Source organism: Papaver somniferum, chromosome 3 (assembly GCF_003573695.1).
Source record: "Papaver somniferum cultivar HN1 chromosome 3, ASM357369v1, whole genome shotgun sequence".
Classification (NCBI taxonomy): domain Eukaryota; kingdom Viridiplantae; phylum Streptophyta; class Magnoliopsida; order Ranunculales; family Papaveraceae; genus Papaver; species Papaver somniferum.
This window is the reverse complement of record NC_039360.1, coordinates 133,353,711-133,368,717: the sequence shown is the minus strand read 5'-3', so window position 1 is coordinate 133,368,717 and position 15,007 is coordinate 133,353,711. Positions and strand designations below refer to the sequence as shown.

The window sequence follows — 15,007 nt, the reverse complement described above, 5'->3', positions numbered from 1 at the left end:
CTCTAAGAATTCCACCGATGTCAATGTCTCTGCACCAGCGCATATCCCTGTTGCTCCATTTCCTCAAAGATTGGTGCATCAAAAGAAAGGTACCCAATACAATGAGATGTTAGAAATGTTTAAACGAGTCAATATAAACATCCCCTTTCTTGAGGCAATCAAGCAGATACCTTCATATGCTAAATTCTTGAAAGATCTATGCACACAAAAGCGGAAGCTTCGTGTGCATAAGCGTGCCTTTCTCACTGAACAGGTAAGTTCCATAATTCAAAACAAAACACCACCTAAGTTTAAGGACCCAGGTAGTCCTACTATCACCTTCACTATAGGTAAACATATAATTAATTGATAGAGCTTTGCTATACTTAGGTGCAAGTGTGAACCTTTTTCCATACTCTGTGTATGTGCAATTAGGTCTTGGGGAATTGAAACCCACTCCTGTTACGCTACAGTTAGCGTACAGATCTATGAAAATCCCTCTGGTATTGTTGAAGATGTGTTGATCAAGGTTGAAAATTTTTATTTTTCAGTGGACTTCATTGTGTTAGATACCCAACCTGTGCAATATACTGATGATCATATTCCTGTCATTTTAGGACGTCCTTTCTTGGCAACGTCCAATGCTATCATAAATTGTCGTAATGGAGTGTTGAATTTATCTTTCAGTAACATGACCGTAGAACTCAATGTTTTTAACATTAGTCAACAACCATGGATTGTGATGATAGTGATTTGCATGAGATTAACATGATTGAGAGTCTGATTCAAGACTCATTGCCTGACATTTTATCGGTGGACCCTTTGCAAGCATGTTTAGATAACTTTGACTTAGATCTGTTTGAATCTAAGTACATTAGTGAGGTTCACTAGTTGCTTGAATCTGTGCCACCGATGGATATTTCCAAATGGAAAAATGCAGTGGAGTCACTTCCACTCTCTGATTCCGAATCTGCCCCAATTCCTGATGAACCACCTAAGCTTGATTTGAAACCATTGCATGATACTTTGAAATATGCTTTTTTAGGTCCTTCTGAGACTTTGCCTGTCATTATTGCATCATGTTTAGACACAGAGCAGGAAAGTCAACTTTTAGAAGTGCTTAAAAAACATAAAGAGGCCTTAGGGTGGACCATCTCATACCTTAAAGGTATAAGTCCCACAATCTGCATGCATTACATAAATCTTGAAGAAAATACTAAACCATCTAGGGAAATGAAAAGGAGACTTAACCCCAACATGAGAGATGTTGTTAAGGGGGAGATTTTGAAATTGCTTGATGTGGGTATCATATACCCAATTTCAGATAGCCAATGGGTCAGTCCCATTCAAGTTGTACCCAAGAAGTCTGGCATTACTGTAGTTCAAAATGAAATGAATGAGCCAGTTCTCACTCGTGTGACCACAGGGTGGCGAGTTTGCATTGACTATAGAAAGTTGAACACGGTGACGAAGAAAGATCATTTTCCCCTTCCCTTCATCGACGAAATGCTAGAAAGGTTATCAAGACATAGTCACTATTGTTTCTTAGATGGCTATTCAGGTTATAACCAGATTCATATAGCACCCGAAGATCAACCAAAGACCACAATTACCTGTCCTTATGGAACATTTACTTACCGTCGTATGCCTTTTGGGTTGTGTAATGCACCCGCTACTTTTCAACGTTGCATGATGAGCATCTTTTCTGACATGGTAGATAAGTTTCTTGAAATTTTCATGGATGATTTTTCTGTCTTTGGATCTTCTTTTGATGAATGTTTGCATCATCTTACTCTTGTGCTGATTAGATGTAAGGAAAAGGCATAGAAGTAGATAAAGCCAAAGTTGATTTCATTCAACATTTTCCTCAACCTCTCTATGTGAGGGAGATAAGGTCATTCTTGGGCCATGCCGGTTTTTACCGGCGATTCATCAAAGACTTTAGTAAAATTTCAAGACCTTTGTGTAGTCTTCTTGCAAAAGATGTTGCATTTGTCTTTGATGACGCTTGTAAAAAGGCGTGGGAGCAATTGAAATCTCTTCTCACATCTAATCCTATAGTCAGACCACCCGACTGGACCTTGCCATTTGAAATTATGTGTGATGCGTCTGACTATGCTGTAGGAGCTGTTTTAGGTCAGCGAGTAGACAAGGTCCCTTATGTGATCTACTATGCTAGTAAAACACTGAATGATGCTCAAATGAATTATTCAACCACTGAGAAAGAATTGCTAGCTGTTGTGTTTGCATTGGATAAGTTTAGGTCTTACTTGATAGGATCTAAAGTCATCATATATTCTGACCATGCTGCATTGAAATATCTTTTGTCTAAAAAAGATGCTAAAGCTCGTGTAATTCGATGGATACTCTTGTTACAAGAGTTCAATATCGAAATTCGAGATAAGAAAGGGTCTGAAAATGTTGTTGTTGATCACTTGTCTAGGTTGAATGTTGAATCTATTGACGAATCCTTGCGTATTCGAGAATCATTACCTGATGAACAACTGATGCTTGTGTCTGAAATGCCTTGGTTTGATGATATTGTTAACTACCTTGCTACGGGTAGGATGCCTTTGCATTGGTCTAAACAAGACCGTTCTAAGTTCTTAGCCGAAGTTAAACACTTCTTTTGGGATGACCCATACCTGTTTAAGTACTGCCCAGACCAAATCATTAGGAGATGTGTCCCCAATTCTGAACAAAGAGATGTCATCTCTTTCTGTCATGATCATGCATGTGGAGGCCATTTTAGTGCCAAGAAAACTGCTGCAAAGATCTTGCAGAGTGGTTTCTATTGGCCATCATTGCTCAAAGACAGTCACGCCTTTTGCGTTTCATGTGAACGATGCCAGAAATTAGGAAGTATCTCAAGAAAAACATGATGCCCTTACAACCTATTTTGATCGTTGAATTGTTTGATTTATGGGGTATTAATTTCATGGGTCCATTTCCTAACTCTGAAGGTATGTTATACATTCTTGTTGTTGTTGATTATGTCTCTAAGTGGGTAGAAGCCATAGCCTCCAAAACAAATGACCATAAAGTAGTTCTTTCTTTTCTAAAAGAAAACATCTTCTCTCGTTTTGGTACACCTAGGGCAATAATCAGTGATGGTGGTACTCATTTTTCTAATAGACTTTTTGAATCACTTATGCACAAGTATGGAATCACTCATAAGGTAGCAACCCCATACCATCCTCAGACCAGTGGCCAAGTAGAAGTCTCTAATAGGGAAATTAAACATATTCTTGAAAAGAAGGTCAAGCCAACTAGGAAAGATTGGTCTTTGCGTTTAAATGATGCTTTGTGGGCCTATAGAACTGCATACAAACTCCCATTGGCATGTCCCCTTACAGACTAGTGTATGGTAAAGCTTGTCATCTACCTGTTGAGTTAGAACATCGTGCATATTGGGCTGTTAAAAAGTTGAACTTTGATCTTGATAAGGCTGGTACCCAAAGGAAACTTCAACTCAATGAGTTGGAAGAATTACGGAATGATGCTTATGATAGTGCCAATATGTATAAACATAGGATGAAAGTGTTTTATGACAAGCGCATTTTGCGCAAGTCTTTCATACCTGGTCAAAAGGTTTTATTGTACAACACTCGTCTGCATCTCTTTCCAGGTAAGTTACGTTCTCGATGGAACGAACCATTCGTGGTACGTCCTGTTTTCCCTCATGGAGCTGTAGAACTTGAAAATCCAACAACCAACAACATCTTCAAGGTCAATGGTCAGAGATTGAAACCATTTATGGAGCCACTTCCACCAGATGAGACCACCGACTTGGAAGACCCTGTTTATGTGGACTAAACTGGTCCACCCATGTACATACATATGGATTAACCGTCCATTTTCTTTCCCTTTTCCTTTCTTTTTGTATAGTTTTCATGTGTGCTAACCGATATTTTTGACTTACCGCTAATGTTGTTTGCTTTCAAAAGCATTCATCCATTTATGGTTTAGCACGATCCTTTTGCATACGGTAATATCTTTCCTTAAAATCTTCTCTGCACTGTTCTCCTGGTATGTTGTTATAATTCTGCGTATATATTGCAACATTGAGGACAATGTTAGATTTAGGTTTGGGGGAGTGTTTTGCATATAAAATTTTTAGTCCTTTGCTTTTTTAAAAAAAAAAAAAATCAAATCAAAAAAATTCAAAAATTCAAAAAAATTCTGTAAATACTTGCATAAAAACTCCAACTTTTAGAGATCTTAGAGTCACTAGCATGCTTCTAGCTATATTTACATAGAGAGTCTGACCGAAATAACTGAACTTGGAAGTACTGGAGAACACAATCGGGTTTCTTGTTTGTCTGAGTGTTAAAGTTGGATTTAACCATGCCGGAGGGCAAATTAGGTGCTGCAAAGATATTCTGTAGTAGAATTGTGATCACCCTTAGTGGAGACTACCTATTTTTACATCAAGCGAGGCACCAACCTTCAATTTTTGTGACTATCTAAAAAGTCCTTTTAGAGTGTGTGTCACCGTACATAAATTCTGGGTAGGAATGGTGAGCTACCCAACTTCGCACCACTTTCAGCACTATTTTTGATCTCTTGAGTCCTAATTTTGTCAATCATGAGGATGACGTCTAAAGATGAAAACTCCTTCTTGTAGTTTGATTTGCAGTTGACACCATTCTATCTCTCGACAATATCAATAGGTCCATAGAAACACATTATCATCAACGAGCAGATCAGCGTCAGATTTTATAAAGAGATATTAAAATAGTCCGAGGTTTACATGCAACAATTCAAGTAAGTAAAAAGTTCCAATTCAAAGTGAAGATACAGTACAAAAAGCAGAATTTTATACACATTTGAAGAGGTATTTTACAAGGGCAAACAAAACCAGAAAAAGATGAAAATTAGTGAAGTTCATAAAATCAAGACAATACAGGTTGTGAAGAATTGAGTGATAAAATACTTCATCCATGGCTTTAGTAGTTTCATTATTATTTTGTTATTTTCAGTTTTTGCTTAATTAACAATCAAAAAAAAATCAAAAAATAAATAAAAGTAAATTTAGTGTTTGTTTTTTATTTTGTTTAATAACCACCATGGTAAAAAAGAAGAATTTAAGAGGAAAATTCAAGCAACAAGGAAATTGAAGAGAAGAATTAGAAATTTTCAAGGTTCTAAGAAGCTCAAGAGTTCATCATCAACAGTTGGAGACCGAAGATCGAAGACGTTTCTATGGATGTTGTGAGAGTGGTGTTGATTACCGATCAGATGTGAAGGTAAGTGAGTACTCCCATTCTTGTTAATGGTTGATTTCCTTTCTTAGAGATCATCAGAAAAAGATTCTTTTTGTCCACGATTCTGTGGAGTCTCCAGAAATTATTTCGGAAGGTTCTCCTTCCCACCATTCAACGTGTGCAGGATTTCTCTCTTTATTCCTGTATGCACACATGAGAGACTAAAATAGCGGTCTTTTTGAGTGCAATTATCATAAAACCCTATTAGTGAGGCAGAAGTCGAGGCTTGTGATCACTCTCGAACCCGAATTCTTTCATATGGTGTGGTTACTTCTCGCTCAACTCTTAAGGATGAGAATGCGTTCTTTGGTATTTCTAACTTCGTGTTACTAGCATGCAGAAGCTCTGTGTCCTCATAGCTCCTTGGATGCTTGGGACTCTATTACGCTCTGAAGTTGGAGAGGGTTTTGTGAGTACATCTCTGGTAGGCCCTCACGAGACTATAACTCGTCCAACTAGGGACACCTAGGGGTTTAAAGGCTTAATGCATACGCTAAATGCATTCGAGAAGATCAACGACAGTGGTATAGTTAGGATTTTCTAATTTCTATTTCACTTGAGGACAAGTAAAATTCAGGTTTGGGGGTATTTGATGAGTGCCAAATAGTACATATTTCTACAACCTTTTATTGGCAAATAACTCATCTTTTTGCGCTTTAAAATCATATATTATCCCAAATTTGGTGTTTTCTTTGTTTTCAAGAATAAAAACTTGTACTAATTAATCTTGTGTTTTTAGGTACTAAATAAAGCTTGGATGAATTGAGAAGCCCAAAAGAGCAGACAAATGGTAGCTAGCGGCGATCGAAATAGAGACAACAGAAGGCTCCCGCCAGAAAGCCGTGAAGCGTGAAGGAATATCGCGTAAATAACAGCCGCAATCCGCTTGCGCACCTTTGGCAAGCCGCTTGTGAGAGCTACTGAAGCAGTGGTCTTGGTAGAGAATCCAAATCCAAACCCAATATCCAAACCCGTTCAACACCCGAACCGTCAGATCACTATATTTGCCAATCATCCTACAGTTCATACTCTCAGCATATCAATGTTTGATACTCTCGCGCAACACCGTAACACCTTATATCTCCTCCCTTAACCGACCAGAAGAATACCTTCTTCAATTATATCTCTCTTTCACAGAACCACCACCACTTGCATCTTCCTCCATTAATTCCATTACCCCTTCTCCTCCTTACACTGAGCACAAACTCACCACCATTAAATCCTAATTCTCCATCTCTCTATCTTATCTCTATTTCTATCAAGAACAGTAACCCTAAAAGATAAGATTTAGAGAGGTAGAGTTAGGGTTAGCTGAACAATTGGGGGAGCATCGATTCAATGAAGTTGCAGGGAAATTGAAGGAAGAAAAAGTCAATGGAGTATGGTTGGTGAGCTGGGTTATCATTAATTTTCGAATAGAAGAAGGATTGAGAGCTTTTGTGTATAAATAGGGGACGATTTCTTTGTAACAATCATCCAAAAATTAGCTGGGTCAATTTTCTAGTTTAATATCATTATTTGCAACCTGTTATCATGTTCTAAATACTTCTGCTAGGGTTGAGATGAAGCCCTAGCTTAATACTTTGTTATTTTTACTCTTGATAATGATCTTGTTGTGATTAAATGATTTAGAATAGAAATCCATCTTAGGGGATTCAACACTTTACTTTCACAGTGTATGTCATGCATCCATTGTAGTTAGAATTATCTTGTGTTGTAGAACTGCAGCTCATGCTTCATCACATATATTGACCTTTTGATTAGTTGTGCCTTAAACAGACAGTTAATGCTTATGGAATATATCTTAGTTGCGATTGGATTATTCACATTGTAGTCACCTTGGATATACAGAAGATTGACATCTCCCCTGTTATCAGATATAAGGACAAGGTTAGTATCATTAGGAAAGTAACTAGTATAAGTTAGTGGTGGATTCAACTGCCTTAGTACCCTCATCATCAATTGCCTTATTTACATCTTGCTTTGCATCTTGCATTACCATTTCTGTTATTATCAAACACCTTTGTCGTATCGACACAACCAAAAATTGTTTTGTTACTCTTGTTCGAATCAGTATAGGAAGACTTTAACTTCAACTTTACACCCTCCAAGTCCTTGTGGATCGAATCGTGCTTACTCTGTTTTACAGACTCGACACTGTATACTTGCAGTTAGCACAATTGTAGCCTTGTTCAGAGACCTACCAATAGTTCACGGACGTAAACACCAATATCTCATAACAAATTGCAATATAACAAATCATAAAGATTAAATATTACAAAATATCATCCTCCAAATAGTTTTAGAATTTTAAACCAAAAACCTAAAAACAAGGAGATGAAAAATAATAGCTATGTGTAGTCACAATCATCGCTATTCAAAGCACTAGTTATTCTTCCAACTAAACCAAAAAGAAGACATACTAGGCAACAAAAATAATCAAAAGACACTTGATTTAAGACTCCTTAAACTCTTTCAGCAACGAGAGATTGAACATGGACAAGTTCATCAGTTTCCTTCTTTAGTTCGTTTTTTAGAAAGTCAAGATTCCTTGTTGCAATCCCGAGATGCTCACGAACAACTTCAAAGTCATGAAGAAGATTTCCTACCAGTTGTGCAGACATTTGAACCGGTAGTTTGTTTTCATGATCAACAGCATGAAAGCATGTTATGGAGACATCAATCAATTCGCTGGTCTTGTCCTTCTTGACTTCATCAACCTTGTTGCTTCCATCCATTGTGCACACCCAAAAAGAATTCAATAGAATCTTTTGACTATATGGAACACAATATTTATAAAGCATTCTAAAAAATCCTAGGAACCAAGGCATTCGTGTGGGTCCGGAGCGTGTACGGAGGGATGAAAGGAAGGGACAAGAGACTAGAGAAGAATAAAACTCCAAAAGAAAACTCAATACACTCCTGCCAACTTTCTCAAGATCAGCATCTTGAGAACAAAGAGCATCCTTCTTATTTAAAATAGGGATGCAACCCTATGCAGTCATAGTGTGTTAAGATGAGCATTTGGCTCATCATCATTGACTTATTCTTTCTCTCCTTCAAGGGGATCTAGAGAGGAATCACACATCATAGTTGAAGAAGTTTTAACAAGAGAGGAACTCGAAATACCTGAGCCAGTTGCTATCCAAGTCTTTTTGATGCCCCGTTTGAGATTGTTTATGATGACCTTGAGTTCTGTAACTCGATTATTAATATGCATGAAGTCTGGATCAAGAGTCTTGGAATCACATTCTTCTTCAGGACGAGACAAGGATTTTACCCTTCTTTTCCTATGCCTTTTTCTCTTTTCAGAGTTATTTAGGAAGTCAGTAGCTCTGCTATTGTTCTTCCTCTTACCTTTGTTGGCGTTTTTTGATCCAACAACACAATCAAGAAAGAACTTACTACGGTGTCTTGTTTGATTGTAGAAACTGTAATTTGGCCCAACAACATGAGGGACAGGTTTAATAACTTCTTTAGACACCCATGCGAGAATGTTGTGAAGTTTTTCATTCCTAATCCGAAAACGACATTTCTGCTCAGGATGTCCTTTGTTTACGCAGTAATAGCAGTTCAAGGGTTTGCCTGTCTTTATGCGAGTCAATTTAGAGGGAGAACAGTCCTTGCCTTTAGATATATTGCATGATGCGATCGGATTTTCAAATGAGGAATTTTCGATAGCTTTAACGAAATTGATCTTACTAGTTCTTGGAACGTTTATTCCTTTATAGCCCAGACCACGTGTGTCACGCTGTTCTTTACATGCTCCAATCATAGAAGATAATTTTGTAGAGCTCGAATTGAACCTTCTCAGATTCTCTTCCAGTGATTTTGCCTTATCAAGAGCAGCAGCAAGATCAGTTTCCAAGGATTTTTCTTTGGCAAGGAGACTGAGTTCTTTGTCATTAAAACATTTTGGTTGAGAGTCATATCTTGCATCAGCATCTACAAGTTTTTCTTTCAACAAACTGAGATTTCGGAGGATATTATCACACTCAGACCTTTTTGTGCGTAAATCTTCATCACGATCTTTAACGATAGATTTTAGGAGTCTATACCCACCATCATATCCTTTAAAGAGTTTTCTCAACTTTCAGTTATCTTGACAAAGAGGAGCCATGTAGTTTCTCAAGCAAGTTATTGACTTCTTCTCTTTCAAAGCACGATCAAACAGCTGGATATATTGAGCAACTTCCTCATCAACACTTTGCCCTTCTTCTGAATCACTATCATCTGAAAGATCATCCAATTGTTCATCAAGAGATTCTTCCCAATCGAATGCAGATTCATATAAGGGACAAGAGACAGAGTTTCTCTTAGAGGTTTCAGGACTTTGAAACACATCAGAGTGATTCTGAACTGATGTTGCGTTATTAGAGATAAAATCGTCCATCCTTAGATTTCCACAAACACAGAATTTTAAGGTCTTGAACGTGTTTGCCTGCTCTGATACCAATTGAAAAGGAGGGGGTCTAACAACACCACCCAATATTTCGCTTAGAAATTTGTATGGACAAACTCGAATATACTTTCTGTTAGAGCATAGCTCGGTCGACCTCGCATGCGTTGTTATATAAAGCATGTTTGTCAATGTTAGTGATCAAAACTATAAGTCTTGATTTATAGTCTATTATAGCTAAGTCTCGGACTAGGATAGAAAAGTGTAGTTGAGCTCAAGGACTTCTTGGTGATACATCATACAACGACGAAGATATATACTAGGAACCGTGGAACTTCATCAACAAAAAGTTATGTGGAGACTTGAACTTATCTATCACTCAAAAGTCTATCTCTTTTATCTCCTACTTATGAGACAAAAAGTCGTATGCTGTATATACTAGATCATGCACATTTGACATTTCGAGCTGAGTATTCATTGCTTATCTTTTCTCAAAATCTTGTGTTGGTAAAGCGTTTCGCTTTGATCAAGTTTATCTTCACCTAGTGACGAAAGTCATAAAAAGTTTCAATCACTTTTGAGAATTGCTCTGACGTGAATCGGTCTGTGAATAACGGCTACATATCGTCCTCTGAGAATGTCTAAATGATTGGAATTAGAGTTTAGATTACATAACCATGTATTCCTTGAACCGAAGTTTTCGAAATTTGTTGATCAAGAGAAGATGCAAGATTAGATCACACAACTACGATAAAAGTAGTATCGGTCTGGCTTCACAATCCCAATGAAGTCTTTAAGTCGTTAACCTGGTTTTAGAAGAAGAAAACCAAAGGTTAAAGGAGAACCGACTCTATCAAGCAAACTAGTAGCACATGTAAGGTGTGGGGATTAGTTTTGAAGAGTTGCTAGATGTCCCCTTATATAGTCTTCCAAATCAGGGTTTTTCCTTAGTTACAAAGAAATCAATATCCACCGTTAGATGAAAACCTGATTTAGATTCAAGCTAATATTTCTCAACCTTTATATCGAAAACTTATCTTCTTATACACAAATGATTGTACGCTTCTAGGTTTTTTAGCCGCACCCAAACGTGTACATTGTTGGTTCAACAATAGTTTACCAAAAGGTTAACCATAAAAGTATTTCATACCAACCATGTTCTTCTTCACCATAACTAGGTCAAGTGACTCAAATGAACTAGTTAAGAGAGTTGTTCAATTTCAAGGAAATCTTATGTCACTACAAAATACACAATTGAAGCAAAGATGATTTGATTCACTCAAATCGGTTCATGAACTTTCATAGCCACGGTTTGCAAAAGCATTCCTCAGCCTTTTAAGATTAAGTTCAGAAATCATCTTTAGATATATAACCTTCTGAAGTTCGCATACTAGGTTCGCGTACTTAAGACACCGGACAGAGTTTACAATCTCCAGCAGAGATTCTCGGGATGAGAACTTCGTCGGTTCGTGGACTGGGTTCGCAGACTTGGCTCACGCAAGTAGTTTTTCAACTTCAGCAGAAATTCTCGGGTTTGGGAACATTGGAAGTTCGCGGACTGAGTTCGCGGACTTGGCACTTGTCATACTTCTGGTTCTCTTAATCAACAAAGTTCGAGAACTTCGGTTCAAGGAATACATTGGTTATGTAATCCAAACTCTCAATCCAATCATTGAAACATTCTTAGAGGACATTATATAGTTGTTACACCATTTCTCGTCAAAGCAATTTCCAAAGTGATTGAAACATTCATGACTTTCATCACTAGATAAAGATAAACTTGGTCAAAGCGAAAAGCTTGCCAAGACATATTTCGAGATATTGATAGGCGAGGTATACTCGGCTCGAAATATCAAATGTGTATAATCTAATCTGTATGTATAGCATACGACTTTTTTCTCAAAGAGTAGGAGATAGAATAGATAGACTTTTGAGTGACAGATAAGTTCAAGTCTCCACATACCTTTTTGTCGAGAAGTTCCACCGGTTCCTTGAGTAGTCCTTCTACTTGTATGATGAATCGCCATGAAGTCCTTGAGTTCAACTACACTTACTATCCTAGTCCGAGAGTTAGCTATAAGAGACTAGAAACCGAGACTTATAGTTTTGATCACTAACATTGACAAACATGCTTGAGACTTAGCTATTCAGGCACCTTTTCCATGAACTTTCTTGGCATGTTGCTACTTCAAGCTTCAAAGTTCATTCCAATTGATCTTTCCACACAAGACCAACTTCTTCTAGTTTCCATACTAGTGAAACCCAAACAATTCTTCACTGAATTTGACAAACAAATGACATTAACTTGAGTAAAAGAGAGAAAAATCAGCAACTGTGTCCCCTAACACAGCTCTGATACCAGCTGTCACATGCCCATTTAATCACCTAAAATTTTCATGGGACATGACCGGCAATGATTTTGGTTCAGTGAATCATCTTCACCTATAATCACTTAGCCTTGCATACTTGCATCAAAGTACGCATCTGCCTTCACTCATAAGGCTTTGCACAACGGAAGTCTTCTTCTTCTTTCTCTCTAACTCTTCATGCCCCCCATAAGCATAAGAGGTTCTGCCATGTACTTAAACAATTCTCACACAAATCAGCAACATCACAAACAAAAATTTATACTGCAACAAATCCATTTTATTGCACTAAAGAAGATTACAAAACTCGCCCATCACATGGACCAAAACCAGGCCATTCACCCTCTTGGTGAATGCCTAAAACACTCTCTACATTAGTGGTTCTTATACAAAACGAACAACCCTAACATTATTGATTCCTAGGATATTTATACTAACTACGTTCAGGCCAAAACCTCTATGCAACCGCTTGCACAAGCCTTGGACAGCCAAGTGTCCAAGTAGTTTCCATAACCGCCTAAAGTGTGCATAACTAACTAGCTTCTGATCTGTGCCACCTCAATCCACACCTGTCCCAAACGGTTTTGGACACTCTCATATGGTTATAAACTCACTTTATAACCGTTTACCTTTGTCTCACACCTTTGGCGTGCTTGCAAAGCCAATAACCAACACTTGAGCCATAATGCGCCAGTTTTGTGAACCACTGCATATGGTGTTGATCTGAACCTGCTAAGATGCCTTAGTTAATCCAAATTCATGCCAACATGATTTCCAATTGATTCCAATACGTGTCATATGCTCATATGCGTTATTCTTGCTTCACTTAGCCAATTTGCTTGACAATAGTAATGCGCACTCTCGCATTACTAGCTTGTTTGTATTGTTCAAGCTTTGGTCAGCCTTGAACTAATGCCATAGACCAACTCTTGGCCTATTCTAACTTCTTGTATCATCCTTGAGTTTGGGCCAACTCAATTCCACGGACATGCCAACATCACATGTTGCATGTTGCATGTTGCACCTTGCAACTTTGGCTTTGTCTTTCCTTTCCTCAATGAAGCTTCATTGTGTCGGCCAATAAGCTTCATTATTTAGCCAAATGTATTTACAATGTAGTTCTACTCTTGCACTTCATTGGCCATGCGGGGTTATTTCATTCTTATCACTTGACAGTCTACGCAGTGTTGCGTCGTTCTGGCTGCACACTGGCATGACTTGCAACTCTGTAACGCGCAATCATTATGCGTCACTTGCCTGACCAGCAACACTAAGCCCCAATGTTTGAACATATGAGGAGAAATTCAAGTAAGCTTGTGAAAACGAGATCATCCAATAATTGTCTTTTTTTGAGAATCACCAAATCAAAAAATAAATACCCAAAATAAAAGGTTTAACAGTTCTTTGTTCTCTGTCGGTTGCCTCATCTTCAACTTTTTTCCTTGTCAGCGTGGCCTTTGTGCTAGGAAAGATGGATAATGTTCTTTAATGGTGGTGGGTTGATACCGGCTACCTGCAGCGATTCGGTCATGCCGGGAGTTTGGTAAATAATGCCGGCATAAGACGCCATGTACTTTCCGACAATGAAATACTCGTCAACATATCTGAGAGGAATGAGAATAGTGTTAGTACCTAACCTGTAATATAATACAAAATGCATACGAATGATGCCTTACTTTTCATAGAATGGTGGTCTATGTCTATGTTGAGCAATAACTGCCACATCATGCACACAAGGTACACCTGATATCTGCCACTTGCCGTAGTCGCACGTTCTCAGTAACAAATTAACATTCCTACTTGGCTTGTTGCATATATTCGTCACCAAATTGATGAAGTTGTTGCGCCAAACTGGACGTGATGATGCATGATACAATCTTTTATGAAGGATTTGATCCCCTAATTTTGCACTTGCTCTCGGAACGATGCGTTCATCCTTCCACAGTCTTCCATTCCTTCGCCTTGTCAAAAACAGCTGAATAAGCTTAGCTTCAAAACCCATTATGAACTGGCATATGGGCAAACACTTGAGCTCAGTTATCCACAGATTAAACGCCTTGCTGAAGATGTTTACCATTTGCGGACAACGGGCAGAAAGGTCATACGAGTGCCTAGCCCAACTTGATTTCCCACACGCTTCAACCCAACGCCTTTGAAGCTCTGACAAATTTATTAGATTCCACTCGTGGTAAACACGGTTGTAAGACTTTGCTGCATCTAATGCTTTTTCTGAGATTCTGGTTCATCAAACCCAATACGGATATTCTGATAAAACTTACGATCACATAGTCTATGAAAATGTTTAACATCCTGGAAGTTCTGGTCAACGGAAATATTGATGCCTGTAAGGACAGCATTCGAGCACATTAGACGCATCAAAAACATATACATAACTGATAGATTTGAGATTCCAATGTCTCACCATTCGAGAAGTCGTGAAAAATGTAATTGCCCTTTTGGTGTCCTTCAGGAGCGGAGGGATGATAGCCAGAAATTTTTCCCATTCTTTCATTCTTCCCTCCCTGCAGATGTAAATGGCAATAGGATACATGCCATTGTTAGCATCCACAGAGGTAGCAGACAAAACTGTTCCACCATACATACTATTTAGCAGGGACTCGGCTAATTCTATAATTGGTCTGCATCCATCATTAAACCCATCAAGGGATGTCTATATGCAATACATAAGCCTTCAAACTCTTTAGTCTCTGGGTGGATGCTCCAACTTGCAATGTTTCCAGGGTTCGTTTCAACAATCTGCCGGCACATCTCAGGTACTAGACTGAGTTCAAACAATTGCAAAAAGGAATCATATCAACAACATACACATTAGCAAGTACAAAAACTTAACACACACCATACATACATACATACATACATCCAAGGCGATAGAGTTACCTGAAGCTGTTTATATAGGATTCATACGTCTGTACAAGGCAATCATGGAGTGCTTTGCGTATTTTTGCTGTAGAAATTTTAACTTTTTGCTTCTCGAA

At 38.2% G+C, this 15,007-nt stretch overlaps 1 protein-coding gene across 1 annotated transcript; it reads right to left on the bottom strand.

Moving 5' to 3' along the window:
• Window positions 1–13,473: 13,473 nt before the first annotated feature.
• LOC113360002 lies at window positions 13,474–14,613 on the bottom strand. The gene is made up of 3 exons (XM_026603556.1): window positions 14,354–14,613; window positions 13,688–14,248; window positions 13,474–13,615 (listed from the first exon to the last, which is right to left on the bottom strand). The coding sequence occupies exons 1-3, from the start codon at window positions 14,611–14,613 to the stop codon at window positions 13,474–13,476; spliced, it is 963 nt and encodes a 320-aa protein (XP_026459341.1).
• Window positions 14,614–15,007: the final 394 nt, after the last annotated feature.

Bases quoted from the DNA above. Each gene is read 5' to 3' on its own strand.
- LOC113360002 (XM_026603556.1), bottom strand. From the start codon at position 14,613: ATGTATGGTGGAACAGTTTTGTCTGCTACCTCTGTGGATGCTAACAAT. The intron at 14,249-14,353 runs GCATCAATATTT...TTGATGAACCAG, and splicing joins CTCGAATGCTGTCCTTACAG to AATCTCAGAAAAAGCATTAG. The intron at 13,616-13,687 runs GTAAGGCATCAT...CATTCCTCTCAG, and splicing joins AGACCACCATTCTATGAAAA to ATATGTTGACGAGTATTTCA.